Here is a 20,861-nt window from a genome sequence, read left to right as displayed (position 1 = left end):
CGCTCCGAGCTGAGCAATTTATACAAGTCCAATTGTGAAAGCAGAAGCGTTCTTTTTTGGTTCACGGCAGATCAATGTCAATATAGCACAGAGGTCTTTTATTTAACAGCGAACACATCTATTTGAGATGAGCTTATTGGAAAACGTACACTCGCGTCTTAAAGCCGGCCAGTCGTATTCCCAGCCACTCAGATGAAACTTTCTCGTCAACTTTGCGAGACTTTTAATACAGATCATATCTGACACAGACAAAGTGCATTTGTCAGGTGAATCCCCCCCTCCTCCTCCCCCTGAAGGCGGGCTATTGATTGCCGGGGCTCACCTGCACAATGTGTCCATTGACTTGAGGTTCTCTGGGTTCCGGATCAGCTTGTCCAGGACCGTGATGATCTGGCAGAATCTGGGTCTCTCGTTGCGGTCTTTCTGCCAGCAGTCCAGCATGAGGGTGTGGAGGGCCCCGGGGCAGCCCATGGGGGCCGGGAGCCGGTAGCCCTCCTCTACGGACTTGATCACCTGAAGAAAAACAATCAAACTCAATTAATATAAGGGATATGGCATTGTATGGAATATTCCTTTTTTCAGAAATCATTCTAATATGCTGAGTTGGTTCTCCAGAAACAAGTTTTATCAATGCTGAAAACAGGCATTCTGCTTCATATTTTTGTGATTTTTTTAAGGATTTTAAGAAAGTTTAAAAGAACTTGATCACCTGCAGTAAACCAATCAAACTGAATATGTCAGATCGATTTGTCTAAATGACAAAATGCTATTTTTTGGAATGAATTATTATTAAAATATTTTACATACAGCAGGCTGCACTGCAAAGTACACACTTTGTACAAGTACAAGCACATTGTTGTCACATTACCTCAATATGCACATTAAATAAAAAACTTATATATTTTTAATCAAATTTTATGTAAAAAAAAATATATATATATATACATGTATATATTTATATATATATACATATATATATATATACATGTATATATATATATATATATATATATATATATATATATATATATATATATATATATATATATATATATATATATATATATATATATATATATATATATATATAGTCATCTGATTTTACTTCTGAATCATGCTCACATGCTTTTAATTATTATTATTTTACTAGTTTTTAGAATTTTTGTTGAAATACGAAAAACAACAACAACAACAACAAAAAAAAAAAAACGAATATCCTACAAATCCAAGATAAATTTACTTCTTCATAGGATGAGAAAAGATGATTATTAAGATATTTTTTTTTGCAGTATATGCTAGCATACTATTCTGAACATAGCCATAATAAATATGAAGTGTAGTTTATATATATATATATATATATATATATATATATATATATATATATATATATATATATATATATATATATATATATATATATATATATATATATATATATATATATATATATATATATATATATAATATAATATAATATAGTATATAAGAAAAAACAAAGTGTGGAATGTTGGACACTTCATGCTGTCGCAGCTTTAATTATTTAGCGGAGAGGGAGGGGCATCAGACTCCAATGATGAATGATAAAATAACCTTATGAAATTCACTGAGTGTATAGTGTATAGTGTATAGTGTATAGTGTATAGTGTATAGTGTATAGTGTATAGTGCGTCATTTGGGACACATCTATAGACCTACATCTCTGTTGGTCAAGTTCCAATATGGCCGTTCTCCATATGACATCACTTCCCACATGACCACTCCATAACTCCATACATCACTGGAGGAGGAGAACTTGCGATAGGCAATGGCCTCCGGCGCCGTCCAACGGATTGGGATCTTTCCTCCCTAAAATTTCACAGACATAGATGGACAAAAATTAGTGAGAAAAATTTAGATGCATAAAAAAAGAAACAACACCAAACATTCATAATATATGAAACAAACACGTCAACAGAACAGAAATGAAAATCTATCTATCTATCTATCTATCTATCTATCTATCTATCTATCTATCTATCTATCTATCTATCTATCTATCTATCTATCTATCTATCTATCTATCTATCTATCTATCTATCTATCTATCTATCTATCTATCTATCTTATCTATCTATCTATCTATCTATCTATCTATCTATCTATCTATCTATCTATCCATCCATCCATCCATCCATCCATCCATCCATCCATCCATCCATCCATCCATCCATCCATCCATCCATCCATCCATCCATCCATCCATCCATCCATCCATCCATCCATCCATCCATCCATCCATTTTTTTAAATTAAAACAGTATAAACAGTAACAGTATACATTTTTTTCAAGGAAGTTTAATGGCACTAGATTTGAAGGTAACTGTATTGCCCCTTGAGTACTGTGGAGTATGTTTCTGGCTTTATAAATGGGTTTAGAACAGGAAACGGACACTTACACTGGTGGTGTAGGCTGCATCAGGGTCGTCCTCCAGCACGCGTGACAGACCGAAGTCTGAAATCTTGCACACCAGATTACTGTTGACCAGAACATTCCTGGCAGCCAAGTCCCGGTGGACGTACCCCAGATCAGCCAAGTAAGTCATGCCAGCTGCTATGCCACGCAGAATCCCGACCAGCTGAATAATGGTGAACTGACCGTCATGTCTCTGTTTCGAGGGAAGAGAAACAAGGCGAGGGAGAGAAATCTGTAAAGTTTAACTTCAGTTCACGGGGAGGTTCAGCGAGGCGAAGCAAAACTACAGCGAAATGCAAGAACAAACAGAAACGTGTTTACACACCCTCAGGAAAGAGTCCAAGGAGCCGTTCTCCATGTACTCTGTGATGATCATTACTGGTTTGCCTTGGCAGAGAATGCAAAAACATGGGGAGAAACAAGGGAAAGAACGAGAAAAAGATGTCAAGAGATTGGAGAGATGATGCAAAGTCTGAAAAGATTTTCTTCACTTTTTACTCAACAATGGGTGAATTATTAACTTGCACCGATGTACATTAATCTGATCATTATTGCACAATATACCGTGATCATTACCTCAATATGACTAGTAAGACTACTTGCAAAATAAATCAATAAATACACACTGATAAACTGATTTGAGTGTGAGAAAAAATGAATTATAATTAAAATGATTACTTAAAAATAATATAAAAATTAGAATAAACATAAAAAATACAACATTTATAGATTAAAATAGGTTTTCATTTTGAATATATATATATTATTATAACATATTATTATAACAGACCAAACAGATTATTACAAATAATTTAAATGTATTTTTAAAAACTATGTTATTAATTATTATAAAATTATTTTAAATTATTTTTAAGTATATATATATATATATATATATATATATATATATATATATATATATATATATATATATATATATATATAGCTTATAAAATAATAAATTATATATAAAATGTAAACAATATATATGTGTATTGTTTTAGATAATAATCGACATTTTTTATATATTTTATATATATATTTTTTTTTATATATATATATATATATATATATATATATATATATATATATATATATATATATATATATATATATATGTATATGGGACATAGGGAAGACATTCTGCTACATAAATGGTATGGGATGATTTTGAACACAAAATAACATCAAAAATGTTCCATTCAGTCATGCACAACACTGATGTGCATTTAAAGCACTTACTGCGGGTCACAACCCCTTCCAGGTGGATGACATTGGGGTGATCGAACTGTGCCATGATGCTGGCCTCGGCGAGGAAATCCCTCCTCTGTTTGTCAGTGTAGCCGGCTTTAAGAGTCTTCAGAGCCACCGGGACATCACGTTTCCCAGGCAGCTTCATCCGCCCATAACACACTTCCCCAAACTCTCCTGATGTGTGCCAGAAAAAAAGGATTACACAGTGTCCACTCATGTTGGATTTGGATTCACGCAAGACTTTCAACCCTCACAATGATATTCACATGACATCTGAATGTTTTGTCATTAAAACTCACATTATGTGTACATGAGATGTTTAGCAGTTTTTATAAGATCATCATTTTCTTTTCTATTTAGCACTGCCCTGATGAAGGTGCATAACAGACATTTATATATATTATACTAGACAAAATAATTCATATCAATTATCCTATTCAAAAGTTGTCAAACCCAGAGTTGTTCACTGGTTCTTTGCAATAAAGAACTTAGTCACACTGCATTTCAATGTTTCGACCATCAATACACTGCATTATATTCAAGTCGCGTGACACTGGCAACATGAACTCAGTTTCTTAATCAGCCCAAAAATGCACGTGTGCACAAACATGTCACCAGAACAGAAATGTCTTTTTTTTTTTTAGATTAAAAATATGGGGACGGTAAGATTTAAAAGAAGTCTCTCTCTCTCTCTCTCTCTCTCTCTCTCTCTCTCTCTCTCTCTCTCTCTCTCTCTCTCTCTCTCTCTCTCTCTCTCTCTCTCTCTCAAGAACAGCAGGCACACACTATATTAAGAATCAAAATTATGTGAACATGATGTTTCTATATATATAGGGCTTGACATTAACTTTTTTGCTCACCAGCCACTGTGGCTAGTGGTTTTCCAAAGTTACTAGCCACTTAGCATTTTCACTGGCCACAATTTTGACATCGAAGCCATGGGGAAAAACTGCCATAAAGATATTTGTAATATTATCTCATAATTTGACATCAGGTATATTAGGCTGCTGTCACTTTAACCCTCTGGAGTCTGAGCTCTTTTGGGGCCTTTTAGAAGCTTTGACATGCGCTGACATTTGTGTTTTTTTCAGTTGCTTATAAACACATTAATGGTAAAAGTGTCATTACACTGTATTCAGCACAAACTGGGCTACCATAATATGTGAGCAACATGTATGTACATGCTTGTATTTTTGAGAGAAAAATGTTTATGCACGGTTTTTGACAAAGAGGCTGCAGATCGTTGTTTTCTTTATTTTGCAAAAAGCACAACAATTTGCTTTTATTGTGACTGTACAAGATTATAACAGATTTAACAGATTATAGTGATGTATAACACTTGCCTGAATGATAAAAAACGACAGAGTTATTTGAGTCTCTTTGGCACTGATAAAAAAAAAAGAGCCGATCGTGCCGGCGCGACCGCCGACTCGAGGGGGTTAAGACCTGACGCACGGATCCATTATACTGTTACACATGCGCTTTCTTTCTTAACTGTCAATTCACTTAAAATTGACTACATCAATACTCGCCAAGACCAGAATTTTGGCATTTTTGTGTATGTATTTGACTGTTTAAGCGCAATAAGCAGCGAAAAAGAACTCAATTTAGTACTGAGAAGTGGCTTTATCTGCACACACGTTGGGTGTGAGCACAAAATTATCGAAAATTATGCAAAATACGTGCAATTCCATGCCGAAATTCAATCCCTGTAACAGCAACAATATTCCTCAGGGGCAAATGAAACCAGTGAGTGAGGGGAGGCGGGTTTATGTGCAACTCGCTGTCGGAGAGATGAGAGAGAGAGAAAGAGCAGCTGGAATTGTGCATCTATTCTGCAGAAAATGAGCATTGGAAGTGTTTCAGATATTTCAGTATCGATATGTATCGAAAAATCTATATTTTTGACAACACTACATTGTACAGTGTATTATTTCAGATGCCTTTTTAGAAGACTACAATTGAAATGTATATATATAATATATAATATATAAAATTCAATCCGCCAAAGTGGCTAGTAGGAGTGACTGCATTAGACGCCACTTCACGTATTTGGGGGGTTGGTGGGTGTTAATGTCAAGCCCCGCATTAAACTATACTAACTAGACATGTGCCGGTAAACGGTAATACGATATACAGCAATAATGAATATGCTCAATATTGTTATCGTGGGCACTTCAAAATACCGTGAATAATTATTTATTACGAATTATTCCGATTTTTTTAATTAATTTTAAGAATACTTTAAATAGTATTACCTATTAAGAATACTTTACCCATCAAACGTTTAAAATGAACAACACGTCAAAGAGGAACGCGCAATGATGTAAATAGACCAAGAGGAACGCGCAATGATATAATAGGCCGTGCTTGAGCTGAGCACATGGCGGAACGAAGGCGCTGAAGTGCACATTCACTCTTTGACAGCAGAGGGCGCTGACGGAACAGCAGAAACGCAGCCGTTTCCCCGCTCATTACATAAACTAATACTTAATACTTAAAGACTTAAGGTCAAACTTGAGCAATTTATATTTTAATCTGGACTAAATTACATGCCCTAGATATTGTTTGAATATGTTCTGACTGTTGTTCAATCATACACTTTACAATAAGGCTCCATTATTTAATATTACTTCATTCATTAACAAACTGACAATGAAAAATACTTCTAAAGCTTGTATTAATCTTAGGTAAATGTACATTTCAGCATACCTATTGTTCTTTATAATTATTTTGCACTTTAATCTGTTTTAAATATTTGTTTACTTTATACATTTTTGTGTATTGCTTTATTGTATTTAAATGTTTGGTTCTTTTGTTACAAGAAAGTTATTAAACATGTTTATAGTATGACAACACGTTTTTTTGCAACTTATTTCAATACCGTGATAATACCGTATACCGTGATAAAAGCTTCAGCAATTAATCGCAACATGAAAATTTGATACCGGCACATGCCTAATACTAAAGGCCTGTTCACACCGGGACGATTTTCGCACGCGTTTATCGCCGACGTTTAACGCCTCGGGACTAAACAATGGGCGCCAATGTGAGTGTTCACACCGACGCGCAAAACGCCAGGCGTAAAAGCGTCATTTTTAAAAAAACGCCTCGGGTTCGTTTTTTTATTTTGACGCGGCGCGTAAAAAACTGTCCGACCAATGAGATCGGCGCTTTTGTTCACGTGCCTGGAGCTGCTGAAGTGACAGTAAAACACGACTTGGTGGCGCTCAAGCACAAAACGGTCTTGCCGAGCACACATTGATACGACGAAGAAGTAGTAAGTAGACAAAGAAGAAGATGAACTGCTAATGCTGCTTGCCAGTTAGCAAAAAGTGTGTGAATGGTTTTGTCCATATACATAATATGTCTATGGTTTTGGCAAGCACGTAAATACTGTCTCTCTTCTCCTTCTGTGTGACAAGCGAGTGTCAGAAGCTTAAAGTGCCGCAGCACCATCTTGTGTACCGGGAGCGCATCGACTGAATGTGCACGTTCACTCGGCGCAGCGCCAGTGGAAATCGCTTGGGTGTGAACACTCAAGACGCGCCGAAAAACGGCACGAAAAACGCTGGCGATAAGCGCGCGCGATATTCGTCCCGGTGTGTACAGGCCTTAACTATCTAACTATATTAAACTTATCTTTAAAAAAAAAATCTTTATATCATGTTGATGTTTGCCAGCCAGTTCTCATGTAGTCCCCGGATGCCCATGTGGATTTCACACAATCGCCAAGGACAGCTATACCTGAACCGATGATTTTCTCTATTTTGATCCTGGACGCTTCAATTTCTCTGGCAAACTCGTGGACAGCCTGGCAGGGGTCCTCATATGTGTGGGGATCAATATAAAATCTGGCTTCTGGAAATGATACTAGAATAAACAGAATTAGCATTTGGTCACATATTGCAGCATGAAAGCAATTTTCAGTCACAGCCACAATCTCTGAAGGGCCCAGGCAGCAGCTACAGCAAGATATTGGACCAAAAAAGCAATAGTTTCCTGCCTAAAATTCATTAAAAGAGAAATCATCAGGGGAAAAGAGTGCGTCTCATACCATGGCCATTTTGGTAGTGCATTTTCTCCTCGTCAGAGTCTTGAAAAGCTTTGCTGTACCCACAACGTCTGTAACACAAGCCAGAAGGAGACACAGAAATATGTTTATTTTTTTATAAACGGGCCTTGTGATGTACATCCCACATGTTATTAATATTTAAAACTTAAAGAACGTAAAACTTAATTAACTCCATGCTAAATTACCAAAGAACTTCAAGACATTTTTGCTTCACATGAGAATAACAAACGTCCTTATCGTCTTAATCCGCCGCCTTATATTTATCAAACAAACTGAAAAAGTGTCCGTTTATTGAAGTAAGTGATAACACATTTTCATCAAATTCCTTATTCATCAAAACTTGTGGAAATCGTTAACATCAAAAAAGCAATAGAGAGCACTCTTCCAGTGTTTTTCACATTCATTTTCTCCATAGGGATTTCGGAAAACTCTTCAATAAAGAGTTCAAGTCATAATCAACCAGCTCTGAGATTAATGAAACTGAACATTTGATTCGAAGCAAAAAGTATTTGAAAAGCAAACATTACATAGTTCACAAAGCTTCATAGGAGTCCCATAATATTTTGCAGTACTTTTGCACATTATTAAATCAATTTCTGTATGGAGAAAAGGAATGTATATGACGTAAGGATATTTCACAGTGTTATTAGTCCAAAATCAATAAAATTGCATTTCCATTGTAGAGGCCCGTTCACACCAAAGATGATAACTATAATGATAACAATAAATATATATCGCTCTAAACATAAAAGAATAACAGAGTTCACACCACAACTATAACAATATAATTGGAATCACTTTCAGAATGATTTTTTTCCAGCTGATGAACAATAAAAATACACACAGCCAATCAGAATCCATCGTTCTTTAAAGAGCTCAAGCATTTAAAGCTGCAGCACGTGCTTAGAATAAACAGAGCCATATCATCCAACTAATATTGTTATTACAGATATCTTTATAGTTATCATTCTTGGTCTGAGCAGGCCTTAAGATAAGTATTTCAGGGTGTAAATGTACCTAAATATATACAGTATAGTCCTGTGAAACTCTTTCACAGATAAGAGTCATTGAAGTGCTTGAGTGGGATTATTTCAGGATGGGAAGCTCGCATGGATATTCTCTTAAACATGACAATTCTTCCGCATTTACTCTCATGTCGTTTTAATCCTGTATGGCTCATGAAGACGCACAATAGCAAAATTTCACAGAAAATCGAAACATCCACTCAATTCTCTTTGTTGTGTTCACTAGAGATGTCCGATTTGTCAATGAATCGTTCTTTTAATTCAATTATTTTCAACGAATCATTTGGTCTGAATTATTCAGCTCATTCAGTCACAGACACGACTAGAGAAAGTCATACAGGTTTGAAATGACATGAGGGTAAATGACGACAGAATATATTTTTAGATGAACTATCCCTTTAACATATGTTACAGAATAAAGCAGGGAAAATGAATGCAGACAATTCAAAGTACTCCTCTTGCCGTTTTCTGCAGATGACAACGGCCAGAAATGTCACCAGTCCCGTTACTGAAGCTGCGCAGATCCAGATAATCGCCATGTTGGTATTTCGCAGCGGAGCTGGTGAAGAAACACAGAAACCGCATATAAACTCTAACGCGTCATTAAACTTTCTGAATCATCACCAGTTTCGTCACTGCAGGGGATGTTCGACTAGAAATGGCATTATTGTGTACAATTCAAGAACAATACGCTTCACACGATACAGCAGTGTAAGGAATGAATAAATGAAAATATAAGATATAAATTTGTCTTTTTCAGATCATTTTTGGTGCCTGTGAAGAACATGGTCATTCAGTGTCAAATCACTGGCGATGCCATATTTTAGACATTTAGAAATTGTATCTGTAACACAATCCTAACAAATTTTAAAACTCACTGTTCGCAATATATTTAATGTAGGGAAAAATAAATAAATTATATATATATATATATATATATATATATATATATATATATATATATATATATATATATATATATATATATATATATATATATATATATATGTCTGTATATTTATCTAAAATGTATTTATTATACATTAATCGATTATTAAAAAATATATAAAAATATATTAAAGGGATAGTTCACCCTGAAATGGAAATAAAGCCATCTTTTACTCACCCTGCTGTTGTTCTAATGCCCTATGTCCTTCTATCTTTTTCAGACCTCAAAAGCAAAATTAAAAAAAAAAAAAATCCACTTCCTATAATGACAGTGGACAGCGACCAGGCTAAAACATTCCAAAAATGATACAAAAGTATGGGATGATTTTAGACTCAAAATGAATTAATAAATGCACACACAATTGAACTTGAATTCCATGAACTTGTTAAATGTTGAAGACATTGCTTTACTATCCACAAACAAATGCCTTTTAACTTGTGCGTGCAAAATACAGAATTACATGAACGTGCAGAGATTTAGTAAGAGTAAGATGTGCATTTGTGGATCCGGTGACGCGCATGCATTCATTGACTTGTTTGTGAGTCGATCCTATTTGATTCATTTGGATTTTGAGAGTTTCATTTTGCCGGTTTGGCCTTGCACGATCCACACACACAGCTGTCTAATAAAACCTGCTGCCACTAGATGGCAGTATCTGCCAAAACAGACACCGGCAGCGAGAGCGTTCTTCTGCCTATAAGACGCTTTATGTGTCCTCGTTATAAAGACGAGGAAAACGCTTAACAGTAGGTAACGTTAATAACGCATAGGCTATTTTGTATAGGCAAGCAGATTAAATCGGGTTATGAACACAACATTGTTCATCACAACATTTTTCTCCCATAGAAAACCATTATAAAATGCTTAATATGCAATATAGCGCATATTCAATAAAGTGCCTACTTTTAATATCATCATTTTGAACAACATCTAGGAAACTCATTATAAAGTAAAACATAATGAGCTCATCTGTTTTTATGTACATATACTACATACACATATAATACTCTCCTATTCTTTAGTAGTGAGGTATGTACAGAATTTGTTCTTTTAGCACGTGCAGGACTATTTTTTACATTTCTGCTTTTGAAGTCCGAGAAAGATAGAAGGACATAGGGCATTATAATAACAGCAGGGTGAGTAAAAGATGGCTTTATATTAATTTCAGGGTGAACTATCCCTTTAAGCTAAAAATAATCATTAATATGTACAAAACAAATAAACATTATAACAATGTCCTTGCTAAAAGAAGAGATTAAATTGACCATTTCATTTAATTTTCTCTTTTTTTTTAGCAAACCTATGACATTGTATTAAAACTCGCTCCTCTTAACTGAATATTCCATGTTCATACATTAAAAAAATCTAACAAAAATTATTACATTAATACATACATTAATTACTAACGTAAACAATATTAAACTAAAAGGTAAACAAATAAGAAAAAATTACATTATGCTTTATTTAAAATAAAGTCTTCCACAGCTGTCCCTGTTTTGTTCTCACTGACAGATATTAATAAAAATATTTATAAAAATTAATTAACATCAACGTCTTCTTTCCAGATTTCACCTGCAATGAGAACAGCAGGCTCTGGTTCAGTCCAAATGCTTGGAAAAATAATGGCACGTCTCTCCTCGACAAGATGCACGATTTGAATATCATTCATGTCCGTGGCACTAGTAATTATTTAACCCTCTGGTGCTCTTCGTTTAGGGGTTGCATTAGTTGTCTTCCCAGTCATAAGTGACCGGACACCTAAAAAAAAAAAAATTCCTCCACCCCAGTAAAACCAATGCAATTTATTTTTCTTCAATAATATTTTTTCTTTTTAATTTTGTATTTTGAGATGATTTGATGGTATTGTTTAATATTTATGAAATAATTATTTTCTATTTTTGCCATTGAAAAATTATACAAACATTTTTTTATTGTTATTTTTTTAATTATTGCAGTATTTCAGGTTAAAATAGAGACTAGGCCTTCAAAATATTTTATAACAGATTAGCGCCCTCTTCTGGAATTATTTAAGAAATCATGCAACCATGTGTGTAACCACTAGAGGTCTCTATGGAGAGGCTTGAGAATTCCCTAGTTCTCTTTTGAACACATTTAATGATTTTTTTAAATGTATTTGAATATATATTTAAAAAATCTCAAAGACTATTTATTATAAAGTTTTAGATTTTTTTTTTGTTAGAAATATAGATTTTTTTCTGTGAATTTGTGTTTTTGCAGATTTCCCATTCATTTCCTATGGTGGTTATTTTTAACCAAAGAGCACAAGTGGGAGTATTTTTTTTACGACCACTTAGCATTCTCAAATCATGCCCTCAATTTTTTGTGTGTTTACATACCTAATGCTAGAAAAGTCACCAAGTTTCATATCATTCTGATGAAGCTGTGATTTTGAAAAATTCAAAATGTGGTTCAGTTTTTTATAGGTGTGTGTGTGTGTATAAGTGTGCGTGTGTGTGTGAGTGGATGTGTCAATATCACACTCCTGATGTTTTAGAGTGTCACCCCTTTACTGCTGTGTACTTTTTTCAGCATCGTGGCCGATTTGAATATTTGTGTTTTTGCAGATTTCCCATTCATTTCCTATGGTGGTTATTTATGACCGAAGACAATGAACGCTACTTTTTTTTTAACGACCAATTAGCATGCTCGAATCATGACCCCAATTTTTTAGTGTGTTTACATATTTAATGCTAGAAAAGTCACCAAGTTTCATATCATTCCGATGAAGCAGTGGTTTTTAAAATTTAAAAACAGAAAACTTTCCGATCAGAAATGACCGAAGAGCACCAGAGGGTTAACACTCACTTGCTTTGCCGGTCTGTATCTCCACAGACTGGCTGAATCGCCCACAGCCAGCCGAGGTTCTGGCTCGAATCTGGAAGATGTAGCTCGTGCCGGGTTTCAGACCTGACACTTTAGCGCTGGTGTTCTTTGATTTCAGTGTAGCATAACTTTGATGCTCATTGTCCTGTGGAAAAATCCCAGACAGGTTAGCCTACATTCATAAATAAACATCTATTTAAGGTCATTTATGTGATTACAATTCATAACGACAAGAGTGGACAATTCACACCAGGGCCTGACAAAATCTTGTTTTGAGACCCAGGCTGGAGGATTGGACCGATTAAACTGAAGTGCTCACTAATCTGTTAGCATTCGCCGCTTCACCCCACTGCGTCCGTGAACTCTGTCCCCACCGAAGCATTACGCATTGTTAAAGCGCCTTTGATGCCCCTCTGTCCCCTGAGGAGACCGCCAGCGCCGTATATATCCTTCAAAAACCACTGCATGGTCTTTGTTAAGCACCATTCCCCAGGAATCAACACACGGGCAGTGGCTTGGCAAACAGGGATTGCACGTAAATTATATTTACATAGTGGCATTGTTGACTAGGCACTGTATACTAATTCTCTGTCACAGCTGATTTCTCTTTTGCGCCATTAGGCAGCAAAGCTCCCGGCTCATGCAACAATTAACTTCCCTCCAGTGTTTGGCAGCGCTCGCTGTGTTTGCCTTCAATGTCACTTTAAATAAACTCGCCATATCAGTATGAGAGCGCTATTGGTTGGTAATTTCCTTTCAATTAGCCTGAGCTGCCAATAAACCGAGTGGTTAAATTGAGATATTTGACTCCGGGCTAGTCTATAAAATGTGACCCTTCATTAAATGGGGCTAGCCATCAAGCCATTAATATAGTTGACAAGACCTTCTCGGTTAATGGATAAATATCACTCCTTTAGGACTCGGAGTGTATTTACTCTGAAGAAGAAATTACCTTTTCATAATATTTAATGTCGTATTCTAATATAACTCCATTGGGCTGCGCTGGTTCGTGCCAGAACAGAATCACACTGTTCTGACTGGCATTTTCTTGTCGGACGGCCATGACTTGAGATGGAGCTGTGAAAACAAGGACATGATGGTCGCTTTAGGAAGACAGCAGATTAATTTTAAAGCAATAATTTTATAGATATGAGAAGCAATACAATTTACAGTATCAGCGCTGCTGGAAAATCCAGATGATACCAGTTTTAGATGGTTTCTAGCTGTTCATTTATGTGTATTAGCTGGTTTAAGTTAGTTTAGGTGATTGATCAGCTACTCAACTAGCTGGTTGGACCCAGGTTAACCTGGTAAGGGCTGGAAGACTACTATAACTAAGCTGTTCAAAACTGGCCATTTATAGTCATTAGCTATTTGAAACTAGCTTAGGTGGTTGATCAGCTTTACTAGCTAGCTGATGGAGCAGAGGTCAATCTAATTAGGACTGGTAGACCACCTTGACCAAGCCTATTCAAAACTGGTCATGTATAGTTATAAGCTGGTTCAAACTAGTTTAGGTGCTTGATCAGTTTAATTAGTAACTGGTTTGGTCAAGACCAAGGTAGTTAGGACTGGTAGACCACCTTGACCAAGCCTAGTCAAAACTGGTCATAAGCTGGTTCAACCTAATTTAGGTGCTTGATCAGTTAAATTAGTAGCTGGTTTAGTCAAGATCAACCCGGTTATGGGTGGTAGATCACCTTGACTAAGCGTATTCAAACTGGTCACTCAACTGGTTCAGTTCAATTACAAGCTGATTTGGATGAGGTCAACCTGGTTACGGGTAGTAGACCACCTTAACTACGATTTTCGAAAATAGTCATTCATGGTAATTAGCTATTTCAAGCTAATTGAGATGGTTGCTTACTTAGTTAATTTACTAACTGGTTTGGCTGCGATCAACATAGTGAGGAATGATAGACTATATTGTCTAAACTGTTTACAACTGGTCAATTATGGTCAGTAGCTAGATCAAACTGACCATTTATGGTCATTAGCTTGTTCAAACTAGTTTAGGTGCTTGATCAGTTTAATTAGTAGCTGGTTTGGTCAAGATCAAGGTAGTTAGGACTGGTAGACCACCTTGACTAAGCTATTGAAAAGTGGTCATTCATGTTCATTAGCTTGTTCAAATTCGTTTAGGGTGCTTGATCAGTTAATTTAGTCGTTGGTTTGGTCAAGATCCAGCTGGTTAGGGCTGGAAGACCACCTTCACTAAGCTGTTCAGAACTACTGGTCATTCATGGTCATTAGCTTGTTCAGACTAGTTGAGGGGATTTATCAGTTAAATGACTAGCTGATTTGACTGAGGTTAACCTGGTTAGTGGTGATAGATCACCTTAACTAAGATTTTCAAAACTAGTCATTCATGGTAATTAGCTGGTTCAAGCTAATAGAGGTAGTTGCTTACTTAGTTAAATGACTAGATGGTTTGGCTGCAATTAACATGGTTAGGACCGAGAGACTATATTGTCTAAACTGTTTACAACTAGTCAATTATGGTCGAAAGCTGTTTCAAACTGATAATTTATGTTCATTAGCTGGTTCAAACTAGTTTAGGTGCTTGATCAGTTAAATTAGTAGCTGATTTAGTCAAGATCAACACGGTTATGGGTGGTAGATCACCTTGACTAAGCCTATTCAAACTGGTCATTCAACTGGTTCAGTTCAATTACAAGCAGATTTGGATCCAGCAAGATCCAGCTGGTAAGGGCTGGAAGACCACCTTGACTAAGCTATTCAGAACTGGTCATTCATGGTCATTAGCTTGTTCAGACTAGTTTAGGGGCTTTATCGGTTAAATTACTAGCTGATTTGGCTGAGGTCAACCTGGTTAGGGGTAGTAGACCACCTTAACTAAGATTTTCAAAACTAGTCATTCATGGTAATTAGCTATTTCAAACTAATTGAGATGGTTGCTTACTTAGTTAATTTACTAACTGGTTTGGCTGCGATCAACAAAGTGAGGAATGATAGACTATATTGTCTAAACTGTTTACAACTGGTCAATTATGGTCATTAGCTGGTTCAAACTAGTTTAGCTGCTTGATCAGTTAAATTACAAGCAGATTTGGCTGAGCCTGGTTAGGGGTGGTAGACAACCTTAAATAAGATTTTAAAAACTAGTTGCTTAGTTAAATTCCTAGCTGGTTTTGGCTGCAATCAACATGGTTAGGACTGATAGACTATATTGTCTAAACTGTTTTCAACTGGTCAATTATGGTCATTGGCTGGCTGGTTCAAACTGACCATTTATGGTCATTAGCTGGTTCAAACTAGTTTAGGTGCTTGATCAGTTAAATTACGAGAGGATTTGGCTGAGCCTGGTTAGGGGTGGTAGACAACCTTAAATAAGATTTTCAAAACTAGTTGCTTAGTTAAATTCCTAGCTGGTTTGGCTGCAATCAACATGGTTAGGACTGATAGACTATATTGTCTAAACTGTTTTCAACTGGTCAATTATGGTCATTGGCTGGCTGGTTCAAACTGACCATTTATGGTCATTAGCTGGTTCAAACTAGTTTAGGTGCTTGATCAGTTAAATTACGAGAGGATTTGGCTGAGCCTGGTTAGGGGTGGTAGACAACCTTAAATAAGATTTTCAAAACTAGTTGCTTAGTTAAATTCCTAGCTGGTTTGGCTGCAATCAACATGGTTAGGACCAGTGTTGGGGGTAACGCATTACAAGTAACTTGAGTTACGTAATAATATTACTTTTTCAAGTAACTAGTAAAGTAACGCATTACTTTTCAAATTTACAACAAAATATCTGAGTTACTTTTTCAAAAAAGTAACGCAAGTTACTTTTTCACATTTATTTAACTGACAGCTCTCCTGCCCCCATGTTGTGAAAAATAAGTGGAAAGGCGTTGTGTGTAAACATGAGGGTTATTGTAGTTCTAGACTAAATGTGAGCATTTACTCATCTCACTTGCACAATAAAGATTCTGTACTCCTCAAAATGAATAAAATCAGTCAAATGCAAAATCAGAGTACTCAAACCTCAAATATATAAATGTTAAATAGAACAAATATTTTTATGCATTTAATCTACCTTTATTGACCAATGTCGTGCTGCTGACCTTTGATGATTCAGTTAAGCCATGAGCAAAAATTACTAGATTTTTTGTTTTTATTGGTAAAACGTTTTTCTCCTGCGTCCTATTCTTCCATTATCCAGAATGGCACCACATTTATACCTCAGCCTGAGGCTTATTATTTCAATTTTGGTATGAAGAGGTCTTTACATTTGCACAAAAAAGGACTTTTTTTGCTATTAAAAAACAAAACTAAAAAGCAAGCCCAGCCCAGGTGAGAAAAAGTAACGCAAAAGTAACGCAAAAGTAACGTAACACATTACTTTTCTTAAAAAGTAACTAAGTAACTCAATTAGTTACTTTTTATGGGAGTAACGCAATATTGTAATGCATTACTTTTCAAAGTAACTTTCCCCAACACTGGTTAGACTATATTGTCTAAACTGTTTAAAACGATGGTCATTAGCTGGTTCAAACTAGTTTAGGTGGTTGGTCAGTTGGTGGGGCCGATTCCAACATAGTTAGACCACTTTTGCTGAGGTTGTTTCAAAACACATCATGGACTGGTCAACTAGCTGCGCTCCCTTAGGCTAGTATGACCTGGATTTTCAAGTGTTTTAGAATTATGTGAATAGTTAATGCAATCAAACTTTAAATGACCCAACAGTGTCTCCTACCTGCCTGGTTCGTGGTGATATTGACCATCACAGACTGTGGAAGTTCGTTGCTCAAGTGTGTGACTCCATTTAGCGCCACAATACGGAAGGTGTAGTTAGCGTGAGCGGCGAGGTTCAGCACCGTCACCCATGGTTCTGTAAGTCCCGTCTGCTGAGGGATAAAGCGCACCGGGGCCGCTCCCGTCCGGGCCACCACGGCCCCATTCAAGGGCCCTCCTCCTCCAACTGTCCCACCGGCAGCTCCATTGGTGTCCGACACGCCCCCATTGATGTTCCCCACCCCATTACTTCCACTCACACCCACCCGGCAGTCCTCACACTGCGTCCCGTCTTTGTCACACTTCTGGCAAAGGACGTCATAGATGACATCACTGCGGCCCCCTTTGTCCAGAGGCGAACCCCACTCCAGACTGACCGAGGTGCCGTTCACAGATGAGATGATGTTTACTGGAGCTGACGGAGGTCCTGCGGGGAGGGTGAAGTTAGACAGTTCTTAATTATAGGTTAATTAGTGAGGCTCAGGGAATTGGTGGTTATCAGGCCAGCCGATCAAAAGAGAATGATTGAATTTGCACTTCAGTAACCACACGACCCTGGTTCAACAAGTCATCTCGTCTTACGATTTTGCAACTCATTAAAAGTTCAAAACAAGTTACAGTTTTATTCCTAAAAAGTATTTGGAGACTTAGGGCACAACTTAAAAATATACTAATAGTTAAATTAGATGAATATAATAATGATAATAATTAATACAAAATAAAAAGATAGCACAAGCACACTTTTCTAGCAAAACACTATATTTAAAATAAAATAAAACTTTTTTTAAATGAATAATATAAAATAAGACAAAATACGATTTTTTTTTCTTGTTTCATTTCTTTTTATTTTATCAGGCTTGCTAATCAAATTATTTATACACTAACAAATATTTATCAAATTATATATATATATATATATATATATATATATATATATATATATATATATATATATATATATATATATATATATATATATATATATATATATATATATATATATATATATATAAAGTTTGGGGTCAGTAAGAAGTTTTTTTTGGAAAGAAATTAAAGAAATTAAAACTTTTATTCAGGAAGGATGCATTAAATTGATCAAAAGTGAATGCATGTATAATGTTACAAAATATTACAGTATATTTCAAATAAATTATATTCATTTGAACTTTCTATTCATCAAAGAATCCTGAAAACATTTTTACACAACTGTTTTCATCATAAATAATAATCATAAATGTTTTTGAGCATCATATCATCATATCAGAATGATTTCTGAAGGATCGTGACACTGAAGACTGGAGTAATGATGCTGAAAATTCAGCTTTGATCACAGGAATAAATTACATTTTACAGTATATTCAAATAAAAAAGTATTTTTTTAGTTGTAATAATATTTCACAATATAAGTGTGATCATTTGATTTTTAATCAAATAAATGCAACCTTGGTAAGAATAAGAGACTTTTAAAAACCCAGCGATCCCAAACTTTTGAACGGAAATATATATATATATTATTTTTATTTTTTTTAATATATAAATAATTTGATTAGCTAAGACATCAGAACGGACATCATACATCCACTAAAAATCACCAAAACACCAGCTGATTATAAGACAGACGTTAAAAATGATGAAATTAAGAGAAAAGATCCTTCAGCATTTGAAATGATTCATTGACATTCATACATATTAATGTGTTTTCAAATACTTTTCTGGGCCTTTGTATCTAAAAAACAAGAATCAAAATGAGTAAATGTTTGGTTTGACTCACTTGTACAGGGAGAAGCCGGAGGATCCGTAGAGGAGCGATAGAAGTTGGCATCACACGGGCAGGTTAGAGCCGCTCGTGTCTCAGAGTGACTGTGGACGGGACATTTCCCACAGAGCTGATCTCCCGCCACAGGCTTGTAGAAACCCACCTCACACGCTAACAGGAAATACAAAAACATTATGCTCAACACAATCCACAAACCACAATTCTCATTGAATCAGTTTTACTGATTGACATTTTTGTTGACACTGAACATTATTCGAACAAAATGAATTTGTGAACAAGCAGTGCGAAACTGTCACTCTCAAGTGTAGCGGCTCAGAGTTTGCAAGAAGGATGTTCAAGTAAGGACAACAAGTACATGTGTGAGGAATCTGAGCTTTAGGGGGAGAATTAACACAGAGCGATAGCAAGATCTGTATCTCCACCGACACATTCCTTCTTGCAGTATTTATCCATGTCTGTTTTTTCTTTCGGCTTGATCCGATTAATCCTTCCCTCCCTTGATGTTTTTTTGAAAAGCTCCCGAGTTGAAAAGCAGGTCACGATAAACATACGCTCATCGAATACAGTGACGACACACTTTGAAGTTTTTGACAGACTACCCCCGGCAACACAATCAGAAGCGCACATTCAACATACACACCGACAGACATAAACCAATCGTGATGAACTTTGGTGACCTTTTCCGTTCTCGCTTTTAAGACTCTTTCTACTTAGTAAGTCTCTTTTTAAAGCTGATAAGAGGGGTGAGAGAGACTCCGGGGTGTTTACATGCACTACATTACGGCTGCGGTGTTCTTCTGTTTCTGCACATTGGCACACTGTTTGGTTTGTCAGCACCTGTCAGAGCGCCGCTCTCCGTGCAGCCGCATTTGCATTACAATGAATATTTACAGCCATTGCATGCTGACCTTGATTTTTACTCTTTGTGTAGATAGTTAAATAAATAAGGTTGAGAAGAATATCCACCGAGGTGTCTTTCATGACCAGACTGTGCAAGGTGTTGTGACTTAACAAAGTGATTCAAGCATCGGCACAAATCAAATGTTTTTATTGACCATTGTGTAACCTCATGCACTAATTCATCATGAACGGCGTCTTTCCATGGTAAGTGTTGCAAGCCATGTCAGAGTGATTCCATAAATTTCATAAATAAAAGTCCAACATGAAATGATCATATTGATGGAGAAGTATTGGATAATTTATTTCAATATAATGTGATGTAATGTAATATAATAGAAAATGTGTTAATAGTTGAAGTGCATTGAAAATGTACCCGTACAATTTTTTGTTTTGTTGCTAAAACACTAAATAATAAAAAAGTATTTTATTACTAAAAAAAGTAATAACAAAATTACTTATTATCTTGATTATTTTTAATAATAATAAAATATATTTTAAAATAAGCAGAAAAATATTATTAATACAATTATTATAATATATTAGTTAATAAAATATAATATAATATAATATGATTAATATCATATAATTCATATAATATAAAACAATATAATAATATAGTACAAATTTATTTTATTACTAAAACATAAATAATAAAATCTATCTTAAAATTAGTATAAAATATAATATCATATTAATATAATATAATATAATATAATATAATATAATATAATATAATATAATATAATATAATATAATATAATATAATATAATATAATTAATATAAAACAATATAATATAATATAGTAAAAATTTATTTTATTACTAAAACAT

The 20,861-nt window shown here is 35.2% G+C and overlaps 1 protein-coding gene across 1 annotated transcript in view; it reads right to left on the bottom strand.

Annotated features, from left to right (window-relative positions):
- Positions 1–20,861, bottom strand: part of epha8 (eph receptor A8) — a 139,770-nt gene that overhangs the window by 7,746 nt on the left and 111,163 nt on the right. The window contains exons 4-15 of the mRNA XM_079844891.1: positions 19,125–19,280; positions 17,316–17,780; positions 13,554–13,678; positions 12,584–12,746; positions 9,235–9,367; positions 7,766–7,833; positions 7,456–7,581; positions 3,697–3,882; positions 2,780–2,841; positions 2,438–2,647; positions 1,699–1,848; positions 323–513 (exon numbers count right to left, since the gene is read on the bottom strand). Coding sequence (XP_079701017.1) covers positions 323–513; positions 1,699–1,848; positions 2,438–2,647; positions 2,780–2,841; positions 3,697–3,882; positions 7,456–7,581; positions 7,766–7,833; positions 9,235–9,367; positions 12,584–12,746; positions 13,554–13,678; positions 17,316–17,780; positions 19,125–19,280 — 2,035 coding nt within the window. The remainder of the gene's footprint in view (positions 1–322; positions 514–1,698; positions 1,849–2,437; positions 2,648–2,779; positions 2,842–3,696; positions 3,883–7,455; positions 7,582–7,765; positions 7,834–9,234; positions 9,368–12,583; positions 12,747–13,553; positions 13,679–17,315; positions 17,781–19,124; positions 19,281–20,861) is intronic.

Source organism: Gobio gobio (assembly GCF_949357685.1).
Source record: "Gobio gobio genome assembly, chromosome: 19".
Classification (NCBI taxonomy): Eukaryota; Metazoa; Chordata; class Actinopteri; order Cypriniformes; family Gobionidae; genus Gobio; species Gobio gobio.
The sequence above is the reverse complement of the archived record's forward strand: the minus strand, read 5'-3'. Positions and strand labels throughout refer to the sequence as shown.